Source organism: Chiloscyllium plagiosum, chromosome 9 (genome assembly GCF_004010195.1).
Source record: "Chiloscyllium plagiosum isolate BGI_BamShark_2017 chromosome 9, ASM401019v2, whole genome shotgun sequence".
In the NCBI taxonomy this organism is placed as follows: domain Eukaryota; kingdom Metazoa; phylum Chordata; class Chondrichthyes; order Orectolobiformes; family Hemiscylliidae; genus Chiloscyllium; species Chiloscyllium plagiosum.
The window spans coordinates 2,565,240-2,589,084 of record NC_057718.1 but is presented as its reverse complement, the minus strand read 5'-3'; the positions used below and the strand labels follow the sequence as shown (position 1 = coordinate 2,589,084).

At 48.4% G+C, this 23,845-nt stretch overlaps 1 protein-coding gene across 2 annotated transcripts; it reads right to left on the bottom strand.

Annotated features, from left to right (window-relative positions):
- Positions 1-3,518: 3,518 nt before the first annotated feature.
- Positions 3,519-23,380, bottom strand: LOC122553193 (zinc finger protein 395-like). Of its 2 annotated transcripts, none has more exons than XM_043696788.1 (9): positions 23,052-23,380; positions 18,560-18,817; positions 17,299-17,549; positions 13,582-13,688; positions 13,156-13,343; positions 9,305-9,405; positions 7,252-7,498; positions 4,940-5,058; positions 3,519-4,843 (listed from the first exon to the last, which is right to left on the bottom strand). In XM_043696788.1, the coding sequence occupies exons 2-9, from the start codon at positions 18,809-18,811 to the stop codon at positions 4,732-4,734; spliced, it is 1,377 nt and encodes a 458-aa protein (XP_043552723.1). In that variant the 5' UTR covers positions 18,812-18,817; positions 23,052-23,380; the 3' UTR covers positions 3,519-4,731. The 2 variants fall into 2 exon arrangements, with proteins under 2 accessions (XP_043552723.1, XP_043552724.1); XM_043696789.1 differs by having other exon boundaries at positions 7,276-7,498.
- Positions 23,381-23,845: the final 465 nt, after the last annotated feature.

The following is a 23,845-nucleotide window of genomic DNA, read 5'->3' as shown; positions in this document are numbered from 1 at the left end:
CCAGGCGTCGTGTTGCTATGGTCTGGCGATGGAAGAGTCCAAGGACCTGCATGTCCTTGGTGGAGTGGGAGGGGGAGTTGAAGTGTTGAGCCACGGGGTGGTTGGGTTGGTTGGTCCGGGTGTCCCAGAGGTGTTCTCTGAAATGTTCCGCAAACAGCGGCCTGTCTCCCCAATACAGAGGAGGCCACACCGGGTGCAGCGGATGCAGTAAATGATGTGCGTGGAGGTGCAGGTGAATTTGTGGTGGATATGGAAGTATTCCTTGGGGCCTTGGAGGGAAGTAAGGGGGGGAGGTGTGGGCGCAAGTTTTGCATTTCTTGCGGTTGCAGGGGAAGGTGCCGGGAGTGGAGGTTGGGTTGGTGGGGGGTGTGGGCCTGACAAGGGAGTCACGGAGGGAGTGGTCTGCATAACCAGGCTTACCTGAAGATGAGAGGTCAAGCTGGTCAAGCCACCAAACAGGACTACTTGCATCCCAAACAGCATAAGCAGTAAGTGGTAGACAGAGATAAGTGATCCCACAACTAATGAATCAGATCGAAGCTTGGCAGTCCTGCTTCATCCAGTCGGGAATGGTGGTGAACAATTAAACACTCACTGGAGGAGGAGGCTCCACAAATATCCCTGTCCTTAATGATGGAAGACCCCAGTACACCAGTGCAAAAGCTAAGGCTGAAGTATTCACAGCAATCTTCAGCCAGAAGTGCCCTGTGGATGATTCATCTCGGCCTCCTCCAGTGGTCCCCAGCATCACCAGTCTCCAGTCAATTCAATTCACTCCTCGTGATATCAAGTAGTAGTTGGAGACACTGGATACTGCAAAGGCTACGGGCCTTGACAACATTCCGGCAACGGTACCGAAGACTTATGCTCCCCGAGCCAAGCTGTTCCAGTACAGTTACAACACTGGCATCTCCCCGACAATGTGGAAAATTGCCCAATTATGTCCTGCACACAAAAAGCAGGAGAAAACCAATGGCCTATTACCGCCCCATCAGGCTACTCTTGATCATCAGGACAGTGATATCTGGATCCATTGACAGAACTATCTAGTGGCACTTCAGCTGCAATGCCACCCAGTTTGAGTTATGTCAGGGCCACTGGGATTCTTGCCCTCCCCAGGAACTAGGACTGAGCAATAAATGCTAGTTTTCCCTATAGCACTTACTTCCTGAGTCTGCTTGTTTCAAACACAGTGCCAAAGACCTGCAGACAGGATTGATTATCATTGATGAAAATTATCAAACTGAAGTCACATTTTAAACTTGCACTTTTTATTTAAAATTAGGAAGTTTTATCAAAATACAAATAGTCTCTTGGTATTACAAAACTCAGATACAGTTACATAATGAGACATGCTGGTGACATTTCTCATCTTTCACTCATCAGGACATAATTGCAAGAATACCAAACCCAAACACGAATAACAATGTATGCTACATAAAGAAAAGGGTGCTAATTGGACTCTGATTGGGAGATATCTCTTCCCTAGTACATTCTGCATGACCATGTCCCAAACAATATGTTTAAAATTAATGAAAGACAACTTAACTTTGATTGGATAAGGGATTGTTATGGGGAATGCACCAAGGGATAGGTATCTCCAAATTTCTGTTAGATTGAAAAGCTGAAATTTCTGAACAAATGCCTTTTGCATGCAGAGGACCAGGCTGTATGTATGTGATTACATATAGTTTCTAGCAAGACTAAATGAACCTTTTTAGGGGTGTTACTGAGAATCTTGAATTAGCTGTTTGTGTAATTCATAGTGCACCCTGGATTGTTCAGAATGTGCAGTCCAATCATGGAATCACACGTAATCTTGGTCACTATGTTCTGGGTTCCTCACACAATGTGCTGGTTGAGTATACTCAATGCTCTTCCTGTTATAATCAGCTGTTTGACCAGACATTGTGATGCAGAATCTATGCAGTGGCATCACACTCGCACTAAAACTCACAGACTACGTGACTCATTTATGGGACAGACAGAATGTCTTTTTGTCCTGTTTATGATGTGTGACCCACTCAAATACCCCCAAAAAATCAGGTTCTTTCTCCCTGAATCCTATCAGAAAGGTTGTGTCTGAAACCACTCGGAGCTCTCCTCTCAGAGTCGCCAATTTCTAAAGGCACTTGTGGGATTTGTAGTCCACAGGATTAGCAATCAGCACTCATCTTCAATTCCCATTCGGGTTTTAAATTCACTCTGTTCAAATTTCCTATTGTATAAATATAGAAAACCATTTCAATCCGATAATATTCATATTGCTATTTAAATTCAGAACGGGGTTTGATTGTATTCTCAATCACTCACGCTGTGTTTGAAACATAGACTCCCAGATTCCAAGCTGGCACAGATGCTGCGGGGTGGGAAAGGTCAGGGGAGCAGAGAGGGTCACGTGTGTGGAGCATGGAGAGTCTGGGGAACAGGATGGAGTTCTGGAGAAGGATCACTGGACCCGAAACATTAACCTTGTTTCTCTCTTTCTCTCTCCCTGTCTGTCTCCCCACAGACAGTGTTGAGTCTCTCCAGTGTATTCTGCGCTTGTTAACCCAACACTCTGTTTAACTCCAGTAGTTAGCGCTGGTCTTGGTGGGTGAGGGGGTTGCTGGGGGGGCAATGGAGGACGTGGGAGGGGTGTATTTTGTTCAGATTCACTTTGTCAAGCGACCCACAGAGCTAGAGGCTGTGGGTGTGACACACAGATGGGGATTTGTAAATATCGATCCCAGCTTTATCACATTATTCTGAGTCTATCAACACCGAGCTGATCAGGACAGGGTCTTACGCTGGTGCACACTTTCACATTCAGTAAGAAACACGTGGAGATTGCTCTGAGTGGGGCGTGACGAGAGAGAAAGTTCCAAGCGTTGGGCAGTAACACTAGAACCAGGCAGATACTCAACATTGCTCAGGTATGGGACCATTGAGCACGCAGTGCTCTCCTCCTCACAAACATAACAAGGCACTGCCTGAGGCCCAGAGCTGACAAAGGAGGTTACATACCGCTCTTAATGCTCAGGGACAGGGTGCTCTGATACCAGAGACTCCAAAAGCAGTTTGAACCTTTCAGCTGGAGTTTGGGGCCTGTGGGTGAAACCTCTCCTTGCAGCCAGTCTGGTTAAAGCCTGGAGCGTGGCGAGTAAAGGAGGAGGCCTCTGGTGGCAGCAACGCCAGGACGAGCCAGACACGGCTCCATCCCAGCCCAAGGTCTCTCAGCGAGCAAGGAGCAGGTCCCAGGCTGAGTCCCCCGGCCCGAACTCACAGGATAGGCCGAGGCACCAGGTCCGTGACTAGGCTGAGGCTGCCACTAGGCCCAGCTTCCAGAAGGAGCAAAGGAGAAAGTGAGGACTGCAGCTGCTGGAGATCAGAGTTTAAAAATGTGGTGCTGGAAAAGCACAGCCAGTCAGGCAGCACCCGAGGAGCAGGAGAGTCGACGTTTCAAGCATAAGCTGCTCATCAGGAATGACCAAAACGTCGACTCTCCAGCTGCTCAGGTGCTGCCTGACTAGTTGTGCTTTTCTAGCACCACACATTTTGACTCCAGAAGGAACAGTGGAAGCGGTGAAAGGGATGGATGGTGGAGGATCCTAAATACTGATAACCAGCGGCAGCATCTGGGAGGTGCTTCAGATGGGGGATCAGGAGGAACTGAACCTGCACATAGCCAGGCCCAGGGCTCCAGCTCAGACATGGCAGTCATGGGAGTTGCAGCCTGAAGGCCTGGAAATAGGAGCCTGTTGCAGAGTCTCCAGCCAAGGTCAAGCAGCTACTGGAGGAGCAGAGGAGGAGGAACCTGAAGAAGAGAGAAAGATAAACTCTATTGCAGTAAAATCTTGCATTATATTCAGTGTTTCAAGATGGCACCAGAGTGTGGTGAAACATATGAAGAAAACACTTTTCTCTGTAATTTTATAGACACATGACAATAAACCTAAATCTAGTGTTAGTAAGGAGGACTCTGCAGAGTGGTCTGGGCTCTTTCTGCAGTAGTCCATTCCAATGCCTACGTCAATGCCAGCCGGTCCTGCAGAGAGTTACACTGAGACTGATCCAGGTCATTATAAACATCCTGGGGCTGTCATTAATCACTCAGTGTCTGAAACAACGAGGAGATTCCAAACACAGACACATGGAGTTTTGGAAGAACCTTTACTGACATCACTCTGAAGTTTGGTAGCTGGGCTCCTTTCTCTCCAATCCCTGAGGAATCCCGTTGGAGGAAAAACAAATGACCAATGGCAGATGGAGCATCCCAATTGGAAAGGTGATTGAATCCAGGAACATTCCATTTCCAGGGAGTGATGCTGTGCCTGAGAATCTGGAATCTCTGGATGCTGTTAGTAGGCCCTGTCCCAAGGAAGGTCAGTGGGTCCTATCAATGCTCAGACGAGGCTGGAGCTCTGAGTCCCAGGCTCTAAGAGACGTAGTCCATCAGAACATTCCTGTCAATCCCTTCCCTCCAACCTGGAGGATAACCGTTCTCAAAGAGAGAGAGAGAGAATTTCCTTTCACCACCCCGGCCACAGTCCGGGACGAGGTGAAACCTCGATTGCAGGCTCCTAGTCTATCGGCCAACATTCTCCAACGTCAGCCTGTCATTCTGAGGGAAATCCACTCTGTCTCAATCCTGGGGAATCTCTCTTCACACAATGAGCTGACAGACAGAAACCCCATGAGAAGGGGGCGATGCCGGGAGTCTCCCTGTTCCCACGGTAACTCCTCGTTGAGTCAGTCGTGGAAACGTTGACAGGCTTTTTTCCAGCGGCAGGCTGTGCACCACTGGTTTCGATTCTCCAAACCGTACACTTTGCGGCACTTCTTAGCTTCCCCGCGGATCTTCCTGTGAAACAAACACGTGGTTAGTGCCATGAGCAGACTGCTGCTGTGAGAAACAAGGCTATCCTCAGTCTCAGTGCTGTCCCCTGCTGTCACTCACCTTGTCCCACTGAAGCTGGGCACTGGAGAGGCAAAAACAACATGGGGCTTCAGCAGGGCCACTTGTGGCTGGACAGAGCAATCCCCAAATGTGAAGGCACAGCGGTAATCTGGAGAGATCTGGAACAGAAATGACCAACAGTGACCATCTGATGGCAGCAAGCTTTCACTGTCCACTCTCATTGAGACCCATCACTGACCACCCACTCAGACCATCACTGACCACCCATCGAGACCGTCACTGACCACTCACCTGACCACCCACTGAGACTGTCACTGACCATTCACTGAGACCATCATTGACACCGTCACTGACCACCCACTGAGATTGTCACCGACCACCCCCTGAAACCATCACTGACCACTCACTGTCCACCCACTGAGACTGTCACTGACCTCTCACTGAAACCATCACTAACCACCCACTGAGACCGTCACTAACCACCCACTGAGGTCGTCACTAACCACCCCCTGTCCATTTACTGACCACACACTGACAACCCCGAGACTGTCACTGACCACTCACTGTCCACCCACTGAGACCGTAACTGACCACCCATGAGACTGTCACTAACCATTCACTGACCACCCCGGGACCATCACTGACCATGCACTGAGACCATCACTCACCACGCACTGACCACCCCGAGACCGTCACTGACCACCCCCTGAGAACATCACTGACCACCCCGGCACTGTCACTGACCACTCACTGTCCACCCACTGAGACCATCATTGACCACTCACTGAGACCATCACTGACCAATCACTGACCACTCACTGAGACTGCCATTGACCACTCACTGACCGCCCACTGAAACCATCATTGACCACTCACTGTCTATTCACTGAGACCATCACTGACCACTCACTGACCACCCACTGAGACTGTCACTGACCACTGTCCATTCACTGAGACCGTCACTGACCACTCACTGACCACCCACTGAGACCGTCACTGACCACTCACTGTCCATTCACTGAGACCATCACTGACTACTCACTGAGACCGTCACTGACCACCCACTGTCCATTCACTGAGACCGTCACTGACCACTCACTGACCACCCCCGCGACTGTCACTGACCACCCACTGTCCATTCACTGACCACGCACTGACCACCCCGAGACTGTCACTGACCACTCTGTCCACTTACTGACCACTCCAAGACCATCACTGACTACACACTGAGACCATCACTGACCACTCACTGTCCACTTACTGACCACTCCAAGACCATCACTGACCACACACTGAGACAGTCACTGACCACTCACTGACCATCCCCGAGACCGTCACTGACCACCCCCTGAGACCGCCACTGACCACTAACCACCCACTGTCCATTCACTGAGACCGTCACCGACCACTCACCGTCCACTCACTGATCACCCAATGAGACCGCCACTGACCAATCACCAAGACCGTCACTGACCACTCACTCAGACCGTCACTGACCACCCACTGGGACCATCACTGACCACCCACTGGGACCGTCACTGGCCACCCACTGGGACCGTCACTGGCCACCCACTCCGACGGTCACTAACCACCCAATCAGACCGTCAATGACCACCCACTGAGACCGTCACTGGCCACCCACTCCGACCGTCAGTGACCACCCACTCCGACTGCGAGTGACCACCCACTCTGACGGTCACTAACCACCCACTCAGACCATCACTGGCCACCCACCGAGACCATCAGTGACCATCCACTCAGACCGTCAATGACCACCCACTCAGACTGTCACTGGCCACCCACTCAGACCATCACTGGCCACCCACTCAGACCATCAGTCTGATAGTGTCACTGACAGCTCTCTGCGACCATCCCTGATCACTCACTGCTCCACCCCACTGTCCCTTTCCCCAGTTAAAGATATTGTTTGGAATTTATCCCTCTCAAATAAATGCTTCTTGCCTGTGTGGGGAGTGGGTCTCAGAGAGAGTCTCTGACTGTGAGGGGAGTGGGTCTCACAGAGAGTCTCTGACTGTGTGGGGAGTGGGTCTCAGAAAGAGTCTCTGACTGTGAGGGAGTGGGTCTCACAGAGAGTCTCTGACTGTGTGGGGAGTGGGTCTCACAGAGAGTCTCTGACTGTGTGGGGAGTGGGTCTCAGAGAGTCACTGACTGTGAGGAGTGGGTCTCAGAGAGAGTCTCTGACTGTGTGGGGAGTGGGTCTCACAGAGAGTCACTGACTGTGAGGGGAGTGGGTCTCAGAGAGTCACTGACTGTGAGAGGAGTGGGTCTCAGAGAGTCTCTGACTGTGAGAGGAGTGGGTCTTACTGACAGTCCCTGAGTGGTGTGTGTACCTGGTAGGTGTGGTCGACACAGACCTGCCACAGAGAGCTGGGAGCAGACTGACTGAGGGGGCCTGGGTGCTGGTGTTCAGAGCTGCCTCCCTGTGACGGAGTGATGGAGACCCTCTGGTCCTGGAGTACAGCAGGTGGAGACACACAGCGCCGTGTGCTCACAGTGTCTGGGTTCTCATCTTCACTCACTGAGATCTCAGTGTAATAGAAATCCTCTTCTCCATCGCTGTGTTCACAGTCACCACGCCTGTCAGAACCAACCACAAAACACCATTACAGCAACCCCAGCTCCCCTGCGCCCCCTGCCCCAAACACCCACTTGTCCACACCCCCTCCCCTTTCCCAGTGCCCTCCCTGCCCGTGCCCCCACACCTCTCCCACTCCCCCACACCTCTCCCACCACCTCGCCCACTTCTCCCTCGCACTAAATCAAATCCGTCCCACCCCTGGAGTGGGGTTAATCTGCTGTCAAGGGGAAAGAGGGGGGGTGACTGGGACACTCAGGGAATTGCCCCCAGAGCTCCCTCCCCTCCCCCACCTATTACCAAAACACTCAGCTCAAACTCCACCTGCAAGATCAGGATATTCAACTTCATGGTGCTTCAGAGCCTGTCCTCATTCAATATCACAGAGTGAGGCAGTACGTTCAGCCCATCATTTCCAAGTTGGCTCTTTGTAAGAGTAACCCCCCCACCCCCCACCACCGCTGCTCCATCCTGAATGATTGTTCCGTATCCACCTTCAAATCCCTTTTGAAATATTCCCAGTGAATGTGCTTGCCAAAGCCTCCAATTCCAGATTCCAACTCATGGCACAGCCAACCATTCCTCACCGTTCCCTCTGAATCTGTGACTGAGTATTTTCCACGGTGCCATGGTGCCAGCATGGTTACCAATCCTCCTGCTGCACTCTCAGACGGAAAGGTGACAAAGACTACATTTGCTCCATCATGTGTGTGCTGGCTCTGTATAGGAGCAGCGAGGCCAGTCTCTCCCCTCGATTCCCTAGCCTTTCCCCTTCTTCCTGCAAATCCTCTTTCGGTTTAGAAAGACACACTCACTCACACAGCCTGTCAGATATTAACCATTCGTTGTGTGACCACTTTATTCCGTTAGTCATCATTATTTGTTTTGCCCATTATCTTGCACTGGGACCCTCTATCTTTCTGTAAATACAACAGGTTCTTCATCTTCAAGCTGGGAGTCTGGAGCTGTAAGGAGTTTGAACACCTTGATTAAGTTTCCCTTTTAATCTCCTCCTCTCCAGGGAAAACAGTTCCAGTTTGTCTGCTCCATCTCCACCAGGAAGTGCCCCATTCGTTGTATCATTAAATTACAACTGTAGCCTCTGCAAGAGTTCACATTATTCTGAAAAGGTCGAAGTATTCACAGTCCTCCCCAAGACTGAAATAGTGTTTGTTGAAGACGCACAGTAATGTCCTTGTGTTTTAACCCTATGAACAGAGCCCGGATTGCTGTAAACTTCATCAGTGTTCCCAGCACATTCTGACACATCATCACCTATTTCTGCACAGGTTCACCCAGCACTCTCTGCTCCTTTAGTATTGTAAGTCTTACAATCCAGGATCCTCCCACTATTTTCAACATGTCAATTTTCTCATTAATACACTCAACTCTGCTCAGAGGTGAATAACTCCAACATGCTCACACCTCTCTCTCTCATCGCTGACGTCAAACATTTTGACACAATTCACAGGTGAGAACCAGCATCACAGACACTGCCTGCCCACACACACAGTTGGCTGAGCTCAACACATCAGACATCGCAATAACCATCTACACCACATGGGGGCAGACAGACACCACAATTGAATTCAACCACTGGTTTAATCAGGATAGGCTGAGCTCAAAGAAACACCAGAGGGAGCTTTACTCTGTATCTAACCCTGTGCTGTCCCTGTCCTGGGAGTGTTTGATAGGGACAGTGTAAAGAGAGTTTTACACTGTATCTAACCCACAGTTCTCCCATTACCCACAGTCTCACCCTCAACCCCCCGTTTCCCCATCCCCTCCAGCTGGGCAATATTTCCTACCCGAGGTGTACAGTGCGGATGTGCCTGCGGATTCCAGCCGGTGAGGAGAGCAGTTTCTGACAGAGAGGCCACATACAGCGATACAGGAGCTTCATGGAGTTCTGGGGGAGAGACAGAGAGGGAAGGGAGGGTGGTGAGGGAGGGGGGGGAGAGGGAGAGGGAGGGGGAGAGACAGAGGGGAGGGGGAGAGAGAAGGGAGAGGCAGATGGAGAGAGAAAGAGAGCCATAGACACACAGATGTGAACATCAGGTCAGGAACATCATCACAACCTCCCTCTGGTGATCTGGAGTGTGGAGGCAGGGACGCTCCCAGACATTGCCCCCACCCACATCCAGGCATCTCCCCCCCCTGCACCGAGACCCCCCCAGTCAGTCTGTCTCCCCACCCCCATCGGCCCCACTCCCCACTAGTCTGTTTTTCTCCTGAACCCCTATGGCAGTGGTAATTGGGGAGCAGTATTCCCAGGATCCAGGGCTGGTGCCGGGGGGAGAATGGTAACTATGACATCCTTGTTCACAAGAGATTGTCAATATCATCCCAGCAGCTACAGAGCACTTAGCTTAACTGTGCTGGGAGGGAATATCTATCAATATTAACTTGGGATAGAATCAATGGGATTAGTTTGGGACAGTCACTATAATATTGTCCATAGTAAGCTATGCTGGTCGATATTTCACTAGCTACGGTGTGTTTTATTGGTGATGGTTAGTGTTCAAAAACGACAAATAGAATCCAGGTGATGTTGGTGATGGGAAAGTCATGCAGTTGTGTGTGATAGCATTTCTGGGTATAAATAAAAAGAGAAAATAGCATTGTCATGGGTTTTTAAAAGAGGAGATTGTGTTTAACCAACTTGCTGGAGTTTTTTGAAGGGGTAACAGAAAGAGTTGATGAGGGTGATGTTGTACATGGATTTCCAGATGGTGTCTGCTACAGTGGCACACAACAGACTGGTGAAGAAGGCTATAGATCTTGGTGTGACAGGAGACAGTCACAATGTGGATACAAAACTGAGTGACAGAAAACAGAGAGAAAGGTCAATGGATATATGTCAGGCTGGATGATAGTGAGATCCCTTAGGGATAAGGATTGGGATCCTTGCTTTTCCTGATAAATATTACTGGCCTGGATCTTGGTGAACAGGGGCAGTTTCACAGAGTGCAGATGGTACAAAACTTAAAAGGATTGTAAACTGAGGGGAGAACAGTGTGGAACTCTGAAAGGACATTGACAGGTTGGTGGGGTGGAGGTGAGGGGGGCAGATGAAGTTTAATATTGAGGGGTCGGAGGTGATGCATGTCAATAAAAGAACATAGATAGATGATATAAAATAAGGGGTACAACTCTGAAGGCTGTACAGGAGCAGAAAGACCTCAGTATATATATATATGCACAAATTATTAAAGGTTGCAGGAGAAGTTCAAAGGGCTGTTCAGAAAACATACAATATTAATAAACGGAGGCTGTGAATCCAAGAGCAGGGAGATTATGATGAATTTACATAAGTCATTGCTTCGGTCTCAGCTGCAGTCCTGGGGATTACACGACAGCCCCCACACCTAGAATATTGTATGCAGTTTTGATCTTCTTATCAGAGGAAGGATATTCTGGTGATGGAGGGAGAGCAATGGAGGTTTACCAGACTGATTCCTGAGAAGGCAGGACTGACACACAAGAGGTGACTGGATTGGTTAGGATTACATTCACTGGAGTTTAGCTGAATGAGGGGTGATCTCAAAGAAACCTCCAAAATTCTAACAGGACTAGACATGGTAAAAGCAGAAACGACGTTCCCAGTAGTGGAGGGGTCACAGTTACAGGATAAGGAAAAGGCCATTTAGGATGGAGATGAGGAGAAACATTCGGAGGAGCGGTCACTGGACTTGAAACATTAACTCTGATTTCTCTCCACAGATGCTGTCAGACCTGCTGAGCTTTTCCAGCATTTTCTGTTTTTGTTCCCGATGTACAGCATCCTCTGTTCTTTTGGTTTTTAAGAGAAGAAATGTCTTCACCTGGAGATTGAGGAGCCTGTGGAATTCTGGACTGTGGGAAGTGGCTGAGGCCAAAACATTGAATGTTTTCAAGAAGAAGTTAGATATAGTCCCTAGGTGTAAAGGAATCAATGGGTATTGGGGGGGTGGAGGATGGGATGAGGGGACTGAGTTCAATGATCAGTTATGATCATATTGAATGGTAGAGCAAACTCGAAGGGCTGAATGGCCAACTCCTGCTGCTATTTTCGATGATTCTATGTTTCTACGGAAATGGAAAAGTGCAGAAGAGACCTATGAGAATCGGTCCAAAGATAAGACGCCTTTGATGTGGATACATGAGAGAAGCAGGAACTGTTTTCCTCAGAGAGAAGGAGATTTAAAAGAAGTTTAACATGAACAGTCTGCACGAGGGATCTAAGGGCATTGTTGTTAAATTTGCAGGTGACACAAAGATAGGTGGTGGATGGGTAATATTGAGGACGTAGGGAGGCTGCAGCAGGACTTGGGGGAAAGTGGGTAAAGAAGTGACAGATGGAATACAGTGTGGGAAAGTGTGAGGTTATGAATTTTGGCAGGAAGAATAGAGGCATGGACTATTTTCTAAATGGCAAAAGGCTTCAGAAATCTGAAAGGGACTTGGGAGTCCAAGTTCAGGATTCTCTTCAGTTTAACACACAGGTTCAGTGGCAGTTAGGAAAGCAATTGCAATGTTAGCATTCACTTCAAGAAGGCGAGAATTCAAGAGCAGAGATACATTGCAGAAGCTGCAAAAAGCTCTGGTCAGATCGCGTTTGGAATATTGTGAGCAGTTTCAGGCCCAGTATTTAAGGGAGGATGTGCTGGTATTGGAGGAGATCCAGAGGAGGTTCACAAGAATGATCCAGGAGATAAAGGGCTTGTCACATGAGGAGCGATTGAGGACTCTGGGTCTGTTCTCAATGGAGTTTAGAAAGATGAAGGGGATCTGACTGAATCTTAGAGAATACTGAGAGGCCTGGAGAGAACGGACATGGAGAAGATGTTTCCACAAGCAGGAGAGACTAGGACCCAAACCCACAACCTCGGAGTGAAGGGATGATCCTTTAGAACAGAGATGAAGAGGAATTTCTTCAGCCCGAGGGTGGGGAATCCTGGAACTCATTGCCGCAGAGGGCTGTGGAGACCAAGTCACTGAGTGTATTCAAGTCAGAGATAGAAAGGTTATTGATTAGTGAGGGAGATCAAGGGTTACACAGAGGAGGCAGGAGAATAGGGTTGAGAAACATATCAGCCATGACCAAATGGCAGAGCAGACTCAATGGGCTGAATGGCCTAATTTTGCTCCTAGTTCTGATGGTCTTCTGGTCTTTTCAAACTTATGAAGAAGCTAGACAGCGTGGAGAGGGAGGAAGTCAGAACTGGGTCAAGTTTTAAAATGTTTTGTAAAAGAATCAAGCGTGATGTGAGAAACAAACATTTTCACCCAGCGAGTCGTGACAGTATGGGATGGGCTGGCAGGAAATGGGCTAGAAGATGGGTTCAACTGAGGCATTCAAGAGGAGCATTGGTCAGTTACTGAAACAGACACTGTGCTGGGCTATGGGGAATGGACAGGGGAATAACACTGAGGTCAAATGCTTAGGGATCTAATACTGCTGTCTCCCTTAGTCCCCAGACCCTCCACAGGTCTGCTGCTCCTACCCCCACCCCTCACCCCCTTTCCCAAACCTTGCTCTCTTACTCCCGTCCCCTTCTTCCTTTCCGCCACACACCCCCAACTCTCTTCCCTCACACCCAACTACTTTCTACCCCATCATGTCCCTCCCCACACTCACTTTCCCCCAACCCACACCCCCCAACTCCCCATCACTTACCTTCCGTTTGCGAGCTGTCGGTTCCTCAAGCAGTAGGGGCTGTGTGCTATATCGTTCAGAGCTATCCCCTCCCTGAGCTAGCCCAGCAGACTGGCCGAATGGCGGTGTGGCGGGAGAGGGGGTATCGCTGCCCCAGCTCCATATGCCGCTGCTCCCACTCGTGGTCTCACTCCCAGATTCAGCCAATCCTGACACAGGGACAAAACATACAAGAGGGTTCACTCACTCACTGCTTACCCCACTGTCCCCGGGGCAATGTGCCTGGGCCCCACAGCTTTGAGTGCAGTTACACCGTGTGCAGGAGAGCTGGTACAGGCAGTAACCATACCAGCTCAGACAGCCACACAGTGCCCTGCCCTGGGTACACAGACTCCGGTAGGACAGCCCCTCAGCTCGCTGGTGCTCTGTAAACATCGGTGTTCCTACCTGGCATGGTGCTGCTGTTCAAGGGGCTGTTGACCAATGGGCTGGATGACAAACTGGTCAGTACCATGGCCGCCATGACTTCATCCATATCGACCACTCCTGGGCCTCTGGATAAGATCAGAAGTGTGAGTTAGTTACTGATATCAAATGGGAGCTTTCAATATCCACATCCATAAACATCCACTCCCTCCACCACTGATACACTGGAGAAATTCACCAAATATCCTCAGACAGCACCTTCCAAACACACAACCATTTCAATCCAGAGGGACATTGGCAGCAGATTCATGGGAACACCATCCCCTGCAAGATCCCCCTCAAGCCACTCACCATCCTGACTTGGAAATATAATCGCTGTTCCTTCACTGTCACTGGGTCAAAATCCTGGAATTCCCTCCCGAAGAACATTGTGGGTCAACCCACAGCAGGTGGGTGCAATACTCCAAGAATGCAGCTCATCCCCACCTTCTCAATGGCAACTAGGGATTGGCAATAAATGCTGGGCCAGACAGCAATACCCATGACCCATTAATGTGTAAAGTTTTTATTAAAATAAAATGCCCTTTCCAGATGGGCTGAATAGCCTACTTCCCCTCCATATGGTTGTATTGTCATCTAACAGGGCCCAGAATTCACCAAGCAACTGCACAGTATTAACAGAGATTTTGTTTAACACTACACATCAACCCAGCTCCCTACTGTGTCCCAGCAGCTGGATTCACTCTATTAACCCAGCAGGAGAATAGGGCTGTTCCTACCCCCCACCAACTGCAACCCCCCACTCTCTGGCTACTACATTCAGGGTTGGGGGGGTGCAGGGGTACTTCATTGACTAGTCTATTTCCAATAAGACCATAAGAACCAGGAGCAGGAGTAGGCCATCTGGCCCTTCGAGCTTGCTCCGCCACTCAATAAGATCATGACTGATCTTTTCATGGACTCAGACCCACTTACCTCTCACCATAACTTTTAATCCCTTTACTGTTCAAAAAAACAAATCCACCTTAGCTTTAAAAAGCTTTTACTGAAATAACGTCAACTACTTCCCTGGAGAAGGAGTTCCATAAATTCCCAACCCTCTGGTGAAAAAGTTCCTTTTTGATTCAGTCCTAAACCTGCTCCCTCTAACCTTGAGGCTATGCCCTCTTGTCCTAGCTTCGCCTGCCAATGGAAACATCCTCGCTACTTCTATCTTATCAATTCCCTTCTTAATTTTATGTGTTTCTGTCAGATCCCCCCCCTCATCCTTCTGAATTCCAATGAATATGATCCCGGTCTACTCAGTCTCTCCTCATAACCCAACCCCATCAACTCCGGAATCAACCCAGTGAACCTCCTCTGCACCCCCTCCAGTGCCAGTACATCCTTTCTTAAATAAGGAGACCAAATCTGTACACAGTACTCCAGGTGTGGCCTCACCAGCACCTTGTACAGCTGCAACATAACCTCCCTGCTTTTAAACTCAATCACTTTAACAATGAAGGACAAACTCCATTTGCCTTCCTAATTATGTGTTGTAACTGCAGTCCAACCTCTATGATTCATGCACAAGGACACCCAGGTCCCTCTGCATTGCAGCATGCTGCAACTTTTTACCATTCAATTAATAATCCTTTTTACTATTACTCCTACCAAAATATATGACTTCACATTTACGAACATTGTATTCCATCTGCCAGACCTTTGCCCACTCACTCAATGTATCTATGTTCCTCCGCAAAGTTTCACAGTCCTCTGCCCATCTGAGTGCCCATCTGCAAATTTTGACACCCTACACGTGGTCCCCAACTCCAAATCATTGGTATAGGTTGTAAATAACTGCGGTCCCAACACCAATCCCTGAGGCACACCACTAGTCACTGATCAGGCAAAAATGAGGACTGCAAATGCTGGAGATTGCTTTTGCCCGATAGGTCAATTCTCCTGCTCCTCGGGTGCTGCCTGATCTGTTGTGCTTTTCCAGCACCACACTCTCGATACTAGTCACTGATTGCCAGCCAATATAACACTCATTTGTCCCCACTCTTTGCTTCCTGTTAATCAACCAATCCTCTATCCATGTTAATACCCTATCCCTAACACCATGCATTGCTATCTTATGCAGCAGCCTCTTGTGCTGAGATTGCTGGAACTGGTTTCTGAGAATGAGGTGGACCTACAATTGTTACCCATCCCTAACTATCCTTCAACCGAGTGGCTTGCACAACCACTCAGTGTAGGTTAGTTTGATCTTAGAGTAGCATAAAACGTTGACACATCAAAGGCCAACGAGCTTGTACTCTGCTGTGCTGTTCTATGTTATAGAGTCATAGAGACCCTTCAGTCCAACCCGTCCATGCCGACCAGATATCCCAACCCAATCTAGTCCCACCTGCCAGCACCCAGCCCATATCCCTCCAAACCCTTCCTATTCATATACCTATCCAGATGCCTTTTAAATGTTGCAATTGTACCAGCCTCCACCACTTCCTCTGGCAGCTCATTCCATACACGTACCACAGTTGATTTTTAGGACAACACTTATGTAAATATAGTTGTATTTCATTTTTCAAATTTGGAGTCAAAACAGAGGCAGATTAGTTGATTACTTCAGTGATGGGATCTTAGCTTAATGAAAATGATCAGAAAGTCCTACTGGAACAGTGATTAAATCCAGCCTTTGGTCAGAAAGCAGGTGACTGCATACCCCTCTGGTGTTAATGGAAAGATGTTTATATTATTGGATTAATGTGGAGATTTACCAGATTGGGAACAGAATTAAGCCGGAGATGCTGGGATTGTCTCCCATGGAGCAAAAGAGACTGAGGAGAGACTAGATCGAGGTTTAAAAGATTATGGGAGGTTTTGATACGACGGACCAGGGAAAAGGTCTTCCTGGTAACTGTTTGTAGGGAGACATAGATTTAAGATTTTGGGCGAGAGAAGAAGGAGGAATTTGAAAAAGAATCTTTACATCCAGCAAGTGGCAATGACCTTGAACTCTCTACCTGCAAGGTCATTGGATAGTGAACAATCTTTGGTTTCAAAAAGACATGCCACAGACTCAACCTCTGGTGTTAATGGAAAGATGTTTATATTATTGGGTTAATGTGGAGATTTACCAGATTGGGAACAGAATTAAGCTGGAGATGCTGGGATTGTCTCCCATGGAGCAAAAGAGACTGAGGAGAGACTAGATCAAGGTTTAAAAGATTATGGGAGGTTTTGATACGACGGACCAGGGAAAAGATCTTCCTGGTAACTGTTTGTAGGGAGACATAGATTTAAGATTTTGGGGGAGAGAAGAAGGAGGAATTTGAAAAAGAATCTTTACATCCAGCAAGTGGCAATGACCTTGAACTCTCTACCTGCAAGGTCATTGGATAGTGAACAATCTTTGATTTCAAAAAGACATGCCACAGGCTCAAGGGAAATGATCTTATTGTATACAGGGATATAGCAGGGAAGTGGGACTGACCAGATTAATCCACAAGAAGCTAGCATGGTTTCAATGGGGTGAATGGCATTGTTCTGCACTGTAAATGCCTTGATGACTCTGACACTAACCATCCTGGGATTTTCTGGGAATACCTTGGAATATTCTCTTGGAATCTCTCCTTCCCTCCACATCCCCCTCTCCCTACCCACCCACCAATCCCCAAACCCTGGAGCTGATAGGACCTGGTCCAGCTGTTCTCCAGCCCCTCCTTCTCTCCCCACCCTGCACTCCAGGCCTACCTTGGAGGGATATCAATGCTCTCCGAGCAGTGGATCCTCTTGCTCTCTGTCTGTTTGCTCGTTGCTCTCAGATTCTCCCTCTCCTGTTCCTGGAGGCGCGGTGACTTCCGGCTCTCCGCCAATCGGACATCTTCAATTTTCCTCAGCGAGCGCAGGTCCAGCTCCTTCACGTAGACCAGGACCTCGTTGTCCAGGTGATTGTGTTGCTCGACCAGCCCCACATACTCCCGTCCACTGTGGGTTAGATAAACCTGGGCCAAGAAACCACCATCGTCAGCTTGTGAGGGGGAGGAGGGTGCTAGCTACATCACCCATTCAATTCACCCTGGGCCCAACACTCAACAGAAACCAAACTCTGCACCCTCTCTACTCTATTCCTCCCATACACCAGGGCAGGAGTAAGCTACTCAGCCTTACAAGGCTGTCCCACCATTCAATAAGTTCTATGTCAATCCAACTATAACCTAGTCTTAAATTTATAATCCCAGCCTCCACCAGCTTCTGTGGATGAGAGTCTAACAAATCTCTGAGAGAAAATATTTCAAATCTCCATCTCATGGGGTCGTCTTATTTTTGAATGGGTGGCTCAGTGGTTAGCACTGCTGCCTCAAAGCGCCAGGGACCTGAGTTCAATTCCCACCTCGGATGACTGTCTGTGTGGAGTTTGCACATTCTCCCCGTATCTGCGTGGGTTTCCTCCGGGTGCTCCGGTTTCCTCCCACAGTCCAAAGATGTGTAAGTTAGGTGGATTGGCCGTGCTAAATAGCCCATAGTGTGTAGGCTAGGTGGATTAGATATGGGGATAGGGTGGGATGCTTTTCGGAGGGTTGGTGCAGACTTGACGGGCTGAATGTCCTCTATCGGCACTGTAGGGATTCTAAATTGTATCCCTAGTTTTCTTCTCCCTCACAAGAGGAATCATTTCCCAGGTATCCATCATATTCTGTCCCCTCAGAATCTGTTATGTTACAATAAGGTCACCTCTTATTCCTCTAAACTCCAGTGGCTGGAGCTCTAACTTGTTTCACCATTCTTCATGTGTTAACCCCTTTGGCCCTGGAAAGAGTCGAGGAGACTATCTTAGCCACCTCAGGGGAACAACTCCCACATCAGTCCGAATGGGAGATGTGGTGACGCAGAAAGGGAAAGTGGGTTTTCACTGCCTCCCTTAGTTACCCTCTGCCCCAGGATTCTGCCCCCACCCCCTGAGACAGGCATCCAGCTACCCAGGAGCACTCCACCTGCAGTCAGCCGCACTTACCCTCTGCCCCGGGTAGAGTTTGAAACGAGAGAGACTCTGGAACCCTGGCCCGATGATGCTGTCCTCGCTGTACTCCTTAAACTGACCATCCTCAAATGAGACAGTGTAGGAGGAGTTGCCTTTCCCAGAATCTAGTCGGTACGCTTGTATAACACCAGGAATAAGGATCCCACTCCCGGAAGGACTGGGGGTGTGAACAGTGGCACCAAGCAATGATCGTTTACCCAGACGTCGAGACAACACACTCGCCATTGTCACCTACACAGAAGGGAATAAACACAGGGTCCAACATCAGATACAAAACTGACAACTCATCACTGCCAACTGAGCACCTACTGGGAACTGTAAAAACCTATTCACTGTCGAACAATCCCTCACCAGCAACCATCCAACAGTGACAATCATCACCAAGCTCATCATCATCATCACTGCAACAATATTCACTCAATATTTCACTCAAACACTCAGCCAAACCAGGGGCAGCCTGCGATAGGAGTGGGCTTCAGACTCAAACATTGTGAATTAGTCAAATCTGAGACTAATAATCCAGACAGTGTGAGTCCGAGTCCACCCATAACAGTATGAACTTTAGATTTAAACATCTGCACATTGAGACCTGATCAAAGTGGGCATGAAATCTCTGGACTGGCACCAAACCGTGGAGTGACCCCAAGCCCAGTCTGGAACCCGACTGATTCCTGCTCCGAGGGAACACACACGGATGGGGTCAGAGGGACAGAAGGATCTCCACAGGAAGACATTTCTCCCTCACTTCCCATCCTTCTGTGGGGAGGACAAAACTATCTGCCCCTCAGTGGATGACGTGGCAACCGCCTTTGTAGACTTTTCACCCTGTCCCCTTGTGGTGGAGAGTTTCCCTAGAATCACAGAATTATTATTGCGCAGAAAGAGGCCATGCAGTCCATTATGCTTGTCATGGCTGTATTATTTAATCTGATGCTATTACTTAGTACCAATCTCCTGCCTTTTGCCCATATTTCTACAGACCATTTCTATCGAAATAACCAGCCAATGCCCCTCTTGAATGCCTCAGTTGAACATGCCCTCCATCACATTTCCAGACAATGTGTTCTATTCTCTAATGACTCACTAAGTGAGAAAGTTTATTTCCCAATCTTCCAGCCTGCCTCTTGCCTTTGCAAAATTGTATGCTTTTGTTTTTGTTTTTATATTATCTTTAATGTCCTTGCTTAGCCATGGATGGTTTATTTATCTCTTACAATCTTTCTTCCTTTCTAGAATATATTTTAGTTGGGATAAATTATTTCCTTAAACATCTGCTACACCTCATCAACTGTCCCGACACAGTGACTCAGTGGTTAGCACTGCTGCCTCATAACACATGAACCCAGGATTTGGGTTAGATTGTAGCCTTCAGCAATTGTTTGTATGGAGATTGCACATTCCCCAGTCTCCAGGTGCTCCAGTTTCCTCCAACAGTACAAACATGTACAGGTTAGGTGGATTGGCCATAGGAAATTGCCCCATAGTATGCAGAGATGTGCAAGTTAGGCAGATTGGCCATAGTAAATGGAGGAATAAGGGAGAAAACGTTTGGATATTTGGTGCAGACTTAAAGGGCTGAATGGCCTCAATCTGCACTGTAGGGAATCTATGAACAATAAAATGATTCCCATAAGTTATACTTGTCTTGCTGTCCAGTCCACTACCACCAAATCTGTCTTTGTCTCTGTAATTACTTTTGTTTAACTCCAAAACACTAATGTGGGACTCCAGTTTCTCACCCTTCAAATGTATTTCAAATTCTGGCATACTATGATCCTTCCTCCCTGGAGGATGCTTTTCTGAGATCATTAATTAATCCCACCTCAATGTACATTACCAAGTCCAGAATAGCCTGCTCTCCAGCTAGTTCCATAACATATTACTCCAAGAAACAATCTTGAATACATTGAGCTCTCTCTTGCTACCCTTGCCAATATGATTAATCCACGCTGTATGCATATACAAAACACCCGTGATTATTACAAGCCCCCAGTATTTCCACTGTAAGTGAACTTCGATCAAAAAGATTTTAAGAAGCATCTTAAGGGAAGGCAAAGAAGTCAGAGGTGGAACATTGTCTGAAGGGAATTCCAAAACTGAAGGTAGAGCGACAATGTTGGAGTGAGAGAAAGGGGGAAATTGTGCGTGAGGGCAAATTGGAGAATATACAGAATGTAGAACAGTACAGCAGGAGAATGGGGCCTTTGGCCCACGATGTTATGCCAAACATGACGCTAAATGAAACTAATCCCTTCTGCCAGTCCTTGGTCCATAACTTTCCATTCCTTGGATATTCATGTGCTTATCTAACAGTCTCGTTAACTCCCCTATTGTATCTGGCTCCACCACCACCACCCCTGCAGTAAGTTCCAGACTCCTACCACTCTGTAAAAAGGCTTGGCCCTCACATTTCTTTTGGTTTCTCCCCCTTTCACTTTAAATGCATGCCCCCTAGAGTTAGACATTTTGATTCTGGAAATAGGATTATTACGTCAATCCTATCTATGCATCTCATAATTTTATAAACTTCAATCAAGTATACCCTCAGCTTCCGCCACTCAAGGGAAAACAATCAGCATTTTTTCTAGCCTCTCTTTGTAGCTCATACCCTCTAATCCAGGCAGCATCCTGGTAAACTTCCTCCGCACCCTCTCTGAAGCCTCCACATTTTTCCTGTAATGTGGTGACCAGAGAACCGAACACAATGCTTTAAGTGTGGCCTCACCAAATTCTTATAAAGCTGCAACATGACATCCTACCTCTTGTACTCAATTCCCTGACCAATAAAAGCAACTTCTTTAATACCTTATCTTACTTGTGTGGCCATGAAGTGGAAAGCAATGCTTTCAGAGGAGATGGCAGTGATAGAGAGGAGGTGAGAGCATGGGGGAGATTTGAACTTAAGGGTGAGGTATTGCTGGTCCTGTGTGAATGATTTACAGGGAGAGATCAGGAAACAAGGACTTGATGTCTGAGCTGGGACACAGACATTGTTAACGAGTTTCAGTTTTTCGAGGGTGGAATCACAAAATCATTATAGTGCAGGAGACTATTCACCCCATCCTGCATGTCCTAGCAGGAGGTTGAACAGGAGGGTGTTGGGATGAGAATGATGTTATTGGATTGACTCCGAAACACACGATAATGCAAAAACACAAAATCTAAATAAGGTTCAAAAAGGTGTGAAGAGCCCATTCGGCCATTCTATCCTGATCCCGTTCCACTCTCAGCCCCAGAATCAACATCACATTCCCAACTCCAGGGGAAAGCTTCTGATGGAATTTTCCTTCACAGAAATTCCTGCTCCCAGCCCCTCCCCCACATTCCCCCTCTCACAGGGCTGTTCCAGCCTCTGGACATGCCTCATTTGACCCTCTGCAATCTCCATCTTAAACCTTCACTGTCCTTCAGGCAGAACCTGTTAACTTTCCAAAATCCTCATTGACACAATCTCATCAGAGAGTACCACCACCTCCTCTTCATTCTCATTTTTAATACACCACTTGTTCACGGTGTTTTAAAATTCATCCATAGAATGAAGGCAAGGCTGGCTAGACCAGTATTTATTGCCCATTTAGTGGTGCTGGAAGAGCACAGCAGTTCAGGCAGCATCCAAGGAGCTTTGAAAATTGACATTTCGGGCAAAAGCCCTTCATCAAACGTCGATTTCAAAGCTCCTTGGATGCTGCCTGAACTGCTGTGCTCTTCCAGCACCACTAATCCAGAATCTGGTTTCCAGCATCTGCAGCCATTGTTTTTACCTAGTATTTATTGCCCATCCCTGTTGCCTATAGGACAGTTGAGAATCACTGTGGGTCTGGAGTCACATGTAGGCCAGGCCAGGTAAGGATGGCAGTTTCCTTCCCTGAAGGACATTGGTGACCCAGATGGGCTTGGTGACAATCAACAGTAGTTCCACACTCTTAATCCCAGATTTAATAGTAAATTCAAATTCCAACATCTGCCATGGTGAGATTTGAACCCGGGTCCCCAGAATATTCCCTGGATCTCCAGGTTAACTGTCCAGTGATAGTACCATCAAGCTTTCTCCTCCAGGTAATCTGGCGGGACGCTCCATTTGAATTCAGCAAAAAAAAACTTGCCTTTCCACACGTTTACTCTGTGCAGGAGTCAGAGCGTGAGAATGTCAGAGTGTGTGTGTGAGAGAGAGAGTGTGTGTGTGTGGTTGTGCTGAGGGCGGTGTCTGTGGGAGGGGGTAGGGTATGGGGGGTTGGTGGTATCCAAGTGATCTTTGCAGCCCCTGACCCAAGGGGGCATTCATTGACAATGGAGCTGGGCATTGAGCGGGAACCGGGAGTGATAATTGGGTGGTAGCGATTACAGTGAAATGCAGAAGTTTGAGAGACACAGAGAGGGAGAGATACACTGGCACAGACAGACGTTGTACCTTCCCAGAGAGGCGCTTGTTGACCTGTGGGGAATGAATGGGTTCAGGCTGAATTACCTGGGTCCACGCTGCAGCATCGGCCCTGGAACTGCGTGGGTCCCGCTCCTGGCCCGGTCTAATCCCGGGTCAAACCCGCTTCAGTGCAGATTCTATCCCGTTCCACAGGGTCCTATCCCGGTTGTAGCCCTTCCTTTGCCGATCCAATCCCGCTCTGTGCCGGTCCTGTCCCGACTGTCCCGGTCCTATTGCGGTGCGAACCGGTGCTATCCAACTCTGTCCCAGTCCAATCCCGCTCTGCCCCGGTGCTATCCCGGTCCGGTTTCGCTTCGATCTGAAAAGCCGCGGTTCGCCCGGACCTTTAACTCTGCCCAGATGTGGCGAGAGCGACTGAAGTCCCGGAGCGGAATATCCATAGTAATCCGGATCTGGATCCAGTACAGGGTGTTATCATAGACAGAGTCAGAGAGCACGGAAACACATCATCGCCCAAATCCACCATTTCCCCAGCCGAGGATTCACCCCATCCCCAAACCCATCCCCATCCGCAACCCCAACTAATCCCCAACGAACTCCACCCCAACCCATCACCACCCCAAACCCATCACCACCCCAACCCATCACCACCCCAACCCATCGCCACCCCAACCCATCACCACCCCAAACCCATCACCACCCCAAACCCATCTCAAGGGGGTTACTGAGCCCTCAGCAGTGTTTAACCCATTTCCTGCCTCTGACTTCACCCTCCTTCCCTCCCAAACAACAGGATTTCCCTTGCACTCACTTAAACCCCAATTCTGTCTATATTTTCATTTTATTTTGGCTGCGAGCCAGGCTGAATGTTATTTTTC

Coding starts and splice junctions, on each gene's coding strand:
- LOC122553193 (XM_043696788.1), bottom strand. CDS start 18,811: ATGGCGAGTGTGTTGTCTCGACGTCTGGGTAAACGATCATTGCTTGGT. Junction 5,059..7,251: donor GTGTCGACCACACCTACCAG/GTACACACACCA, acceptor TTTCTGTTCCAG/ATCTCTCCAGATTACCGCTG. Junction 4,844..4,939: donor CCCAGCTTCAGTGGGACAAG/GTGAGTGACAGC, acceptor TTTGTTTCACAG/GAAGATCCGCGGGGAAGCTA.